Below are 14,127 nucleotides of genomic sequence, written 5' to 3'. Positions count from 1 at the left end.
TGTGTGTGTGTGGGGGGGGGGGGTCGGCCAAAAACTTTCAACACACGTGACGAACATTGAAAAAATTGGTATCGTTAAATATCCAACAATTGCCCAAAAACATAAATTCTGTGCTGGTCAACTGAGAAGAAATCATTTTTTGCATCGACTTTTTTGCAAAGTCATCATACGCTTTGCAATGACTAAGCTTATTTCGAACGCCCGTGACGTCGTAAGTCGCCAAACCATTGGCTTTTTTCACCTTCTTTTCCTCTTAGCGTTACAAGTCCGAACCTGCCTGCCTACTACTTTTTTATGCCTCTCTTCACCTGGGTTGCCTACTACGTTTATTTTTTGTGCTCGTTGCTATTTTTTGACTTTTTATACAGCTGGTGTTTGCTCAGTATCCTTACTATACCACCTCTCTCCACTCGGGCAATGCCGGGAACCCCTGCTAGGCTATTATATAAAGGAGAGTCGTCTGTGTGTTAGTGTGTGTGTTTGTATGTCTGCTAAAAACTTTTGTTATCCGCATCTGATCGGGTCGACACCAGTACCATCTGAAAGAGTAATGCCTCGGATGCATAATATGTAAAAATTAGAAAAAGTTCGTTCTGTAGCGATCAACTGGACCACGTTTTTGAAGGAGGGTTCTTTTTCGTGTCGCTTTTTTCACAAGTCATGCACGCGTATTAAACTAAAACTATGCTTAAAATGCTTGTTTTTCATGACGTCATGACGTTATAAGCACTTGTATCCCTGTCTGTAATTTATTGCATTCGTCCTTTCGTTTAAGCCCGGACACCACAGCTCATTTTTTTTTCGATCGCACAGACACTCTCTGCTATTTTAATTGAAAGAAAAGCCATTTTGATTTGGCGGGGAAGAGCTATTACACGGACAAGAAAAAGTGCTCAATCTCCGGATAATAGCTTCTTTTTTTAATATCTGATGGGGAGGTTGTATTTTAAGGCTATTACATTTTCGTATTTTTATCCGTTTTATGTGTTCTTTTATTTCTAAAATTGTTGTGGAGATAACAATGGAGTTAATATATAATAATGAAAAAGCGCTTTATATCCTTGGAATAGTAGGTGTGGCCAAACGGAACTTCATGTTATGAAAGTCATAAATGTATTGTATAAAAGTTATAAATGTTTTTAATTGTATAAAAGTTATAACTGTTTTGAATTTTATGAAAGTCATAAATGTATTTAATTGTATAATAGTTATAAATGTTTTGAATTTTATGAAAGTCATAAATGTATTTAATTGTATAAAGGTTATAAATGTTTTGAATTTTATGAAAGTCATAAATGTATTTAATTGTATAAAAGTTATAAATGTTTTGAATTTTATGAAAGTCATAAATGTATTTAATTGTATAAAAGTTATAAATTTTTGGAATTTTATGAAAGTCATAAATGTATTTAATTGTATAAAAGTTATAAATGTTTTGAATTTTATGAAAGACATAAATGTATTTAATTGTATAAAAGTTATAAATGTTTTGAATTTTATGAAAGACATAAATGTATTTACTTGTATAAAAGTTATAAATTTTTGGAATTTTATGAAAGTCATAAATGTATTTAATTGTATAAAAGTTATAAATGTTTTGAATTTCATGAAAGCCATAAATGTATTTAGTTGTATAAAAGTTATAAATGTTTTGAATTTTATGAAAGCCATAAATGTATTTAATTGTATAAAAGTTATAAATGTTTTGAATTTTATGAAAGTCATAAATGTATTTAATTGTATAAAAGTTATAACTGTTTTGAATTTTATGAAAGTCATAAATGTATTTAATTGTATAATAGTTATAAATGTTTTGAATTTTATGAAAGTCATAAATGTATTTAATTGTATAAAAGTTATAAATGTTTTGAATTTTATGAAAGCCATAAATGTATTTAATTGTATAAAAATTATGAATGTATTGAATTTTATGGAATCATAAAGTGTATATAATTGTATGGAATTTTTATTTACTAATTCATTCTTTTATTTTTTGTTTTTTTCTCGAATGTCTTTTGAAGAAATTATGCACGGCAAAGCAGCCTTCATGAATAACAATTTACTTTGCTTTGAAAACACAATCAACTGGACAGATATCAATCCAACCACGAAACCACCGGTACAATTCACATTTAGTTCACATTATGACCAAAGAAGATGTAAGTATTTTTTTTTCTCTTATTATTTTTTTAAGTGTATTAATGGTTGAAACAGATACCGGCGACAACTTTGAAATGGGTTTAAATGCTGTGGAATAAATTCCATACTTGCACCGTTTGAAAAGAAAAAGACTTACAAGATAAAGATCTTAAATGTCAACAAGATATTATCCACGAGTGTTTTAAGTTTCTCTGTACAGGGGTTTGTCAGGACAACCTGACATAAGATACTGTTCTCTATAAGTAAACGCTGATTAAATATTCAAACTCGCATAGTATTCGCCACCCAAATAAAATCTCGTCAGTATGGCTAATTTATTCTGGTTTTAAAAAGAATGGTTCACCTTTTCCAAGTGATGTTACCTCAAATAACAACATTGATACTCCACCAGACTAGATGAATTCATGTCCTGGACCATCTTCAAGCTGACTGTACATGAGAATCTTTGGAATTCTATCATCTGGCATCCATACAACGTGATCTCAAGTCCATCAATGTTACACATCATTAGAAGGTCAGCATTGGATCTTCTGTTCTTCATCCTATATATATATATATATATATATATATATATATATATATATATATATATATATATATATATATATATATATATATATATATTAATTCGACCGTGTTTGGATTTTACCATTCTTGGATTTTTTACCCTTCACCGGACTATCCATTCATGTGAAATCTTTTTATCATTTTTTCTTTTACCTCCTATTCCCCTTACCTCCCCCCTTTTTTTAACTAAGTAAGATCTGTGACTTACTTGTGGTTTCATTAAATACTTTTACATGCAAAATCCGATCTCGAATTTTGCTAATTCCTGCCCTATGATGAGAAGGAGAGTATTTCTTCGAAACTCCGCGGATTAAGTACTATCCACTTATCTTGTGCTTCCTTTTTAAAATTAAATATGTTTTTAACTCTTTTTCAAGATATTTTTAACGTGTTTTATTAATCATTTGTTCATATATATATATATATATATATATATATATATATATATATATATATAACAAATAAATGGTAAGATGGGCAATATCTTGAAATTTGGAATGCTATGCGCTATGTCTCCAGATGACAATGGCTCAGGATTTTTGTAAAAAGAAATGATTTTGCTGAAAATTGAATCACCCTCGATTTGCTGAGAATTGTATTCCATGACCAATTGTAAAATTGTTACCCTGTAAAATTCTTTTTTTTATCTATAAGAAAAAATAAAGTCTACTTTTAAGATCAGATTTTTTCGATTTTCAATACTTATCAGATGAATTTCTGTACAAAACATATCTAAGAACACTGCCAGACATATAAATTAGCTTTGTGTGAAATTTGTAAAAGATAAGCACAGCCGTTTCGGAATCTATGAGGAAGGAACTCACACACACACACACATACACACATACACACACATACACACATACACAGACACACACACTCACACACATACACACACACATAAATGACTTTTATATAATAGTAGATATATATGCAATATAGTAGATATATATATACAACATAGTAGATATATATATATATATATATATATATATATATATATATATATATATATATATATATATATATATATATACTGCACTATTTATTACATATGTTGTCAACCTTCGACAGAATACAATTAAGATATGGTTTATTTGATTGTCAGTGCGCATGCAAACCTTTCAAGATTTATAACACGTTTTTTCATTCATACCTTACTCACTACCGTTTGCTGATAACGAGAGCGGAAATTAAAACAACATGTCAGAACGTTGCATACCTACAAAGGTATTTTTGCATTACAAACAGCATTTTTTTTTTTTTAAGTCTTATCTCAAAGTGGTTAAAATCTGTGCATTTGAAATATTTTAACGGATTTTAAGAGTATAATATGGTTATAACATTCCGCTGGAAAATTCAAATATTACAGATTTACATTAAAAGTGAGCCATAATCATACGCCATGTGTACATTGATAAACCAGACACAATAGACCACTTGGAAGGCCACGTTAGACACATTATTACTGAAATACAGCCTAATTTAATGTGTAAAGTTTGTAAAAATTGTACTTCTATATTACACTATATGCAGTCGAGTCAGAGAGGCTAGGGTTAGGGTTAAGGTTATGCCCGAAATTGTATTTAAATTGTGAATGCCAAAACTTAATCTTTAGAATAAACTATATATTTCTATACACGTCCACACCAGACCTTGACCACCATACATACATACATACATACATACATACATACATACATACATACATACATACATACATACATACATTTAAACAGATAGGTGAGATTCATATTATAGATTACTGCCGATTTCTGTTAAATTTACCAGTACCTACCCGTGTTATATATGGCACTAACCCTATGGGGGTCGAACCCGCTTCGTTTCGTGGGAGTATATAATTTACAAATGGTCAACAGACACATGTGTGTCCCTGCCAGAGGAGATGACAAGATCAGGTTTTGCAGTTTTTGCAGGGAGGTGTGGTGGACGTCCTCCTACATACAGTGCCACATATTCCCAACTGGTCACCCATCTGGTAATGACCAGGCTGGACGTTTCTTAATAGACGGGCTTGATTTGACTTATGCGTTTTTGCTTTGAAAAATCTTTGCTTTTCTTTGATGACGACTGTATATGTATATACGAGTATTGTAATAAAATGAAAGTCTAGGATTAATAACAGCAGTCTATAATTGATTGTATTTCCATGAAAATAAATTGGGGGGGGGGATTTTCTCGAATTTTGAAGGTTAACGGATTATCAACGACCAGTGGAGGGGGGGGGTGCAAAGCTTACAACAGACCCGGATGGTACAAATATTTGCTACGCTTAACTGGTGTGTCAATGTATATTTAACCAGTGTTCAGATATATCTTTTATTTGAACCCATATTTATTCTTTGTTTTTGTTTTTTCTATTTTTTATTTTTACTTTTTTATTTTATTTTTTATTTTTTATATATTATTTTTATTTATTCTTTGTTTTTGTTTTTTCTATTTTTTATTTTTATTTATTTATTTTATTTTTTATATATTATTTTTTACTTATTCTTTGTTTTTGTTTTTTCTATTTTTTATTTTTATTTATTTATTTTATTTTTTATTTTTTATATATTATTTTTTATTTATTCTTTGTTTTTGTTTTTTCTATTTTTTATTTATATTTATTTATTTATTTATTTTATTTTTCATTTTTATGTATTATTTTTTATTTATTCTTTGTTTTTGTTTTTTCTATTTTTTATTTTTATTTATTTATTTATTTTTTTTTTCATTTTTTTTTATTTTTATATATTATTTTCTATTTTATTTTTTATTTTTATTTTTATTAATTTATTTTTTATTTTATTTTTTATGTATTATTTTTTATTTATTCTTTGTTTTTGTTTTTTCTATTTTTTATTTTTATTTATTTATTTTTTTATTTTATTTTTTATTTTTATGTATTATTTTTTATTTATTCTTTGTTTTTGTTTTTTCTATTTTTATTTTTATTTATTTATTTTTTTTTATTTTTCATTTTTTTTTTTTTTAAATTTTTTATATATTATTTTTTATTTTATTTTTTATTTTTATTTTTTATATTTTATTTTTTATTTTTTCTATAGGCAAAGAATGCCATCCGAGTTGTTATCACAACACAACAAAAAGGCGCAATTGTTGGGGTGCCGGACCTGATATGTGTCAAAAATGTAAGCACCTGATAATTTTATTGAAACCCTCTAAAACAAAATCAAACGCGTTGTTCATGCCTGACAAAGGGAAAGTTTCCTCAAAAGTTTTCACGTTATTCTGTAATTGTAAAAGAAGTACATAAAATGCAGAAAGCAAAAGAAATTGTTTTGAACTACTAAAATAATTTCCAATAGTTCTTTGTTATGCATCTTTATTTCTATATAATTTTAGATGCTAACTAACATATCATTTCCTGCAATAATACATATATTATGATAATATATCACAGAATAATTCTTATAAGCAATGCTTTAATAGTATTACTATACTCGGCTTGTTTTATCCTCTTCTGACGAGAAGCACTTAGCTTCAAAATGCCATGGCCTAAAGAGGTGTCTTTCCCTTTCGATAACTCTCAACTTGATAATGTAATAAAATTCCTATGTAACTTTACTTTTTATCTTCTTAACTATCGTTTGCTCCTCTTAACTGAGTTTTTTTATCTAGCTTGGTTTACCTTACAATTGAAAATTTATTTTGCAGCTTAATTTTATTATACATGTATATATACACTATATATATATATATATATATATATATATATATATATATTTGGGGTAGAGAGGGCTCCCGTAAGCCATGGTGAAGGCAATCTTTCTAGGAGAAGCAAATCTCTGATTTTAAAAACCATAAAGCGGAAGACCAGTACTCGCATTAAGCTGGTCTGCAGTTTAATTTGTTGCTGGCTATCTTGCTCTTGCTTGTTGCTGGATCTCAACATGTTGAACCGAGAGAGAGACTTAGCTGTCGTACAAAGCTAAGACTCTGTAACATCAAATTTGTATAGATACTCCCTCAGACATTTGGCTCATGGATTTTAAATGTCTGAGGGAGTGGCACTCGTCTGACAAGACGTTGCAATCATCATATATATATATATATATATATATATATATATATATATATATTGCAACGTCTTGTCAAACGGGTGCCACTCCCTCAGACACTTAAAGTCCATGAGCCCAAAAATGACTTCTTTTTTTTTTTAGTCCTACCGGTGAATTCACACGCTCAAGCAGGCATGGCACTGAAGATGGTCATTGATCGATTATTACATGCTTCCAGCACTTCAAGCCTCCACGCATCACAATTTTTCCATCGCCACAGAACCATTTTTATAGACAAATGCCTGAGGGAGTATCTATACACAGATGATGTTACAGAGTCTTAGCTTTGTACGACAGCTAAGTCTCTCTTTCTCGGTTCAAAATGTTGAGATCCAGCAACAAGCAAGAGCAAGATAGCCAGCAACAAGTTAAACTGCAGACGAGCTTAATGCGGGTACTGGTCTCTCGCTTTATGGTTTTTTAAATCAGAGATTTGCTTCTCCTAGAAAGGTTGCCTTCACCACGGCCCTCTCCACCCCAACATACACATACATACACACAAACACACACGGTGCTAGTTGGCCGTTGACCCCGAAAAAGGGTTCATTCGCCCTTTGGAAGGTTTTGTTTTTAATCCTTCAGGGAGACTAGCCATCCTCCTCACCAAACAAGTCTAGTGGGGGAACAAGTTTAGTCGCTGGTAACCCGACCATGAGGCAGGTAGTACTGGATTACATGGTATCAGTAGCATATGACACAACTGAGTTCATCAGAGCACACCCCATTAAAGCATTTGTCAAATAGACAAGGGATAGGGATTGGAGCTTGGTTGGTAGTGCTGGGCCTATTAGATTTGAGACTCTTTTTTGTTTGAGATTGAGAGACTAGTGGTAGATGCACCAGCTCAGATAGGGCAACACTGCTCTATGCATGGGTGAATTGTGGCTCTGTAAATATATAGGACACTCTCGGGTGCTAATAATTTTTTAGCATGGTAGAGGGAAGCTACCTTTTTTTACAGCACATATCTTTACAGTGACCTTATCTGTGTGTGCGTGTGTGCGCATGTGTGTGTGTGTGTGTGCGTGTGTGTGTGTGTGCGCGCGTGCGTGCATGCGAAACAGTCTCTACCAAACAACTCTCTCAATTTTTTATCTACAGACTTGAAACTTGATCTACAGGGTAGTAAAATCTGTGAAACAAATTCGATTTGGTTTTAACTGATCAAAAAAGCTACTAAAGTGTCAAAATTTAAAAATTGGAACTTGGCAGGCATAAGTCGACTTAAACCGCTTCTCTGCCATGCATAAATATATATTTATATGTTAAACTGCGTTAATTTTTAGAATTTTCATATCCACATGTCCTTAGGTCATATAAGAATACCGCTGGAGAGCTAAAGGTTTTGGTTTCGATTCTAACTAGTGGCACCCAAGTCATATACTTTTCATTTTAACTTTTGAAATCACGACTATATATTGGGTACAATACACACACACGACTATATATTGGGTACAATACACACACACGACTATATATTGGGTACAATACACACGACTATATATTGGGTACAATACACACACACGACTATATATTGGGTACAACAACACACACGACTATATATTTGGTACAACAACACACACGACTATATATTGGGTACAATACACACACACGACTATATATTGGGTACAATACACACACACGACTATATATTGGGTACAATACACACACACGACTATATATTTGGTACAACAACACACACGACTATATATTGGGTACAATACACACACACGACTATATATTGGGTACAATACACACACACGACTTTATATTGGGTACAACACACACACGACTATATATTGGGTACAATACACACACACGACTATATATTGGGTACAACACACACGACTATATATTGGGTACAACAACACACACGACTATATATTGGGTACAATACACACGACTATATATTGGGTACAACACACACGACTATATATTGGGTACAACACACACACGACTATATATTGGGTACAATACACACACACGACTATATATTGGGTACAATACACACGACTATATATTGGGTACAACAACACACACGACTATATATTGGGTACAACAACACACACGACTATATATTGGGTACAACAACACACACGGCTATATATTGGGTACAACAACACACACGACTATATATTGGGTACAACAACACACACGACTATATATTGGGTACAACAACACACACGACTATATATTGGGTACAATACACACGACTATATATTAGGTACAATACACACGACTATATATTGGGTACAACACACACGACTATATATTGGGTACAATACACACGACTATATATTGGGTACAATACAGACACGACTATATATTGGGTACAATACACACGACTATATATTGGGTACAATACACACGACTATATATTGGGTACAACACACACGACTATATATTGGGTACAATACACACGACTATATATTGGGTACAATACACACACGACTATATATTGGGTACAACACACACGACTATATATTGGGTACAATACACACGACTATATATTGGGTACAACACACAGACGACTATATATTGGGTACAATACACACGACTATATATTGGGTACAACACACACGACTATATATTGGGTACAATACACACGACTATATATTGGGTACAACACACACACGACTATATATTGGGTACAATACACACGACTATATATTGGGTACAACACACACGACTATATATTGGGTACAATACACACGACTATATATTGGGTACAACACACACACGACTATATATTGGGTACAACACACACGACTATATATTGGGTACAATACACACGACTATATATTGGGTACAACACACACACGACTATATATTGGGTACAATACACACGACTATATATTGGGTACAACACACACGACTATATATTGGGTACAATACACACGACTATATATTGGGTACAATACACACGACTATATATTGGGTACAACACACACACGACTATATATTGGATACAATACACACGACTATATATTGGGTACAATACACACGACTATATATTGGGTACAATACACACGACTATATATTGGGTACAATACACACGACTATATATTGGGTACAATACACACACGACTATATATTGGGTACAATACACACGACTATATATTGGGTACAACACAAACACGACTATATATTGGGTACAATACACACGACTATATATTGGGTACAACACACACACGACTATATATTGGGTACAATACACACGACTATATATTGGGTAAAACACACACGACTATATATTGGGTACAATACACACGACTATATATTGGGTACAACACACACACGACTATATATTGGGTACAACACACACGACTATATATTGGGTACAATACACACGACTATATATTGGGTACAACACACACACGACTATATATTGGGTACAATACACACGACTATATATTGGGTACAACACACACGACTATATATTGGGTACAATACACACGACTATATATTGGGTACAATACACACGACTATATATTGGGTACAACACACACACGACTATATATTGGGTACAATACACACGACTATATATTGGGTACAATACACACGACTATATATTGGGTACAACACACACGACTATATATTGGGTACAATACACACGACTATATATTGGGTACAATACACACACGACTATATATTGGGTACAATACACACGACTATATATTGGGTACAATACACACGACTATATATTGGGTACAACACACACGACTATATATTGGGTACAACACACACGACTATATATTGGGTACAATACACACGACTATATATTGGGTACAACACAAACGCGACTATATATTGGGTACAATACACACGACTATATATTGGGTACAACACACACGACTATATATTGGGTACAATACACACGACTATATATTGGGTACAACACACACGACTATATATTGGGTACAATACACACGACTATATATTGGGTACAACACACACGACTATATATTGGGTACAATACACACGACTATATATTGGGTACAACACACACGACTATATATTGGGTACAATACACACGACTATATATTGGGTACAACACACACGACTATATATTGGGTACAACACACACACGACTATATATTGGGTACAACACACACACGACTATATATTGGGTACAATACACACGACTATATATTGGGTACAATACACACGACTATATATTGGGTACAACACACACACGACTATATATTGGGTACAATACACACGACTATATATTGGGTACAATACACACGACTATATATTGGGTACAACACACACGACTATATATTGGCTACAATACACACGACTATATATTGGGTACAATACACACACGACTATATATTGGGTACAATACACACGACTATATATTGGGTACAATACACACGACTATATATTGGGTACAACACACACGACTATATATTGGGTACAATACACACGACTATATATTGGGTACAATACACACGACTATATATTGGGTACAACACACACGACTATATATTGGGTACAATACACACGACTATATATTGGGTACAACACACACACGACTATATATTGGGTACAATACACACGACTATATATTGGGTAACACACACACGACTATATATTGGGTACAATACACACGACTATATATTGGGTACAATACACACGACTATATATTGGGTACAACACACACGACTATATATTGGGTACAATACACACGACTATATATTGGGTACAATACACACGACTATATATTGGGTACATAACACACGACTATATATTGGGTACAATACACACGACTATATATTGGGTACAATACACACGACTATATATTGGGTACAACACACACACGACTATATATTGGGTACAATACACACGACTATATATTGGGTACAATACACACGACTATATATTGGGTACAACACACACGACTATATATTGGGTACAATACACACGACTATATATTGGGTACAACACACACACGACTATATATTGGGTACAATACACACGACTATATATTGGGTACAACACACACGACTATATATTGGGTACAATACACACGACTATATATTGGGTACAATACACACGACTATATATTGGGTACAACACACACACGACTATATATTGGATACAATACACACGACTATATATTGGGTACAATACACACGACTATATATTGGGTACAATACACACGACTATATATTGGGTACAATACACACGACTATATATTGGGTACAATACACACACGACTATATATTGGGTACAATACACACGACTATATATTGGGTACAACACACACGACTATATATTGGGTACAATACACACGACTATATATTGGGTACAACACACACACGACTATATATTGGGTACAATACACACGACTATATATTGGGTAAAACACACACGACTATATATTGGGTACAATACACACGACTATATATTGGGTACAACACACACACGACTATATATTGGGTACAACACACACGACTATATATTGGGTACAATACACACGACTATATATTGGGTACAACACACACACGACTATATATTGGGTACAATACACACGACTATATATTGGGTACAACACACACGACTATATATTGGGTACAATACACACGACTATATATTGGGTACAACACACAGACGACTATATATTGGGTACAATACACACGGCTATATATTGGGTACAATACACACGACTATATATTGGGTACAATACACACGACTATATATTGGGTACAACACACACGACTATATATTGTGTACAATACACACGACTATATATTGGGTACAATACACACGACTATATATTGGGTACAACACACACGACTATATATTGGGTACAATTCACACGACTATATATTGGGTACAATACACACGACTATATATTGGGTACAACACACACACGACTATATATTGGGTACAATACACACGACTATATATTGGGTACAATACACACGACTATATATTGGGTACAACACACACGACTATATATTGGGTACAATACACACGACTATATATTGGGTACAACACACACGACTATATATTGGGTACAATACACACGACTATATATTGGGTACAATACACACGACTATATATTGGGTACAATACACACGACTATATATTGGGTACAATACACACGACTATATATTGGGTACAATACACACGACTATATATTGGGTACAATACACACGACTATATATTGGGTACAATACACACGACTATATATTGGGTACAACACACACACGACTATATATTGGGTACAATACACACGACTATATATTGGGTACAACACACACACGACTATATATTGGGTACAACACACACGACTATATATTGGGTACAATACACACGACTATATATTGGGTACAATACACACGACTATATATTGGGTACAATACACACGACTATATATTGGGTACAACACAAACACGACTATATATTGGGTACAATACACACGACTATATATTGGGTACAACACACACGACTATATATTGGGTACAATACACACGACTATATATTGGGTACAATACACACGACTATATATTGGGTACAATACACACGACTATATATTGGGTACAACACACACACGACTATATATTGGGTACAATACACACGACTATATATTGGGTACAACACACACGACTATATATTGGGTACAATACACACGACTATATATTGGGTACAACACACACACGACTATATATTGGGTACAATACACACGACTATATATTGGGTACAACACACACACGACTATATATTGGGTACAACACACACGACTATATATTGGGTACAATACACACGACTATATATTGGGTACAACACACACACGACTATATATTGGGTACAATACACACGACTATATATTGGGTACAACACACACACGACTATATATTGGGTACAATACACACGACTATATATTGGGTACAACACACACACGACTATATATTGGGTACAATACACACGACTATATATTGGGTACAACACACACACAACTATATATTGGGTACAACACACACGACTATATATTGGGTACAATACACACGACTATATATTGGGTACAACACACACACGACTATATATTGGGTACAATACACACGACTATATATTGGGTACAACACACACACGACTATATATTGGGTACAATACACACGACTATATATTGGGTACAATACACACGACTATATATTGGGTACAACACACACACGACTATATATTGGGTACAATACACACGACTATATATTGGGTACAATACACACGACTATATATTGGGTACAACACACACGACTATATATTGAGTACAATACACACACACGACTATATATTGGGTACAACACAC

At 33.1% G+C, this 14,127-nt stretch overlaps 1 protein-coding gene across 4 annotated transcripts in view; it reads left to right on the top strand.

Moving 5' to 3' along the window:
• LOC145291932 (epidermal growth factor receptor-like) overlaps positions 1-14,127 on the top strand; it is a 351,994-nt gene that overhangs the window by 269,981 nt on the left and 67,886 nt on the right. For all 4 annotated transcript variants that reach the window (XM_080137849.1, XM_080137847.1, XM_080137848.1 and 1 more), the window contains exons 3-4: positions 2,022-2,159; positions 5,799-5,882. In XM_080137849.1, the coding sequence (XP_079993975.1) occupies positions 2,022-2,159; positions 5,799-5,882 (222 nt within the window). The remainder of the gene's footprint in view (positions 1-2,021; positions 2,160-5,798; positions 5,883-14,127) is intronic.

The sequence above is a fragment of the Euprymna scolopes genome, chromosome 13, assembly GCF_053919585.1.
Source record: "Euprymna scolopes isolate OS-2025 chromosome 13, ASM5391958v1, whole genome shotgun sequence".
NCBI classification, from domain to species: domain Eukaryota; kingdom Metazoa; phylum Mollusca; class Cephalopoda; order Sepiida; family Sepiolidae; genus Euprymna; species Euprymna scolopes.
The sequence above is the reverse complement of the archived record's forward strand: the minus strand, read 5'-3'. Positions and strand labels throughout refer to the sequence as shown.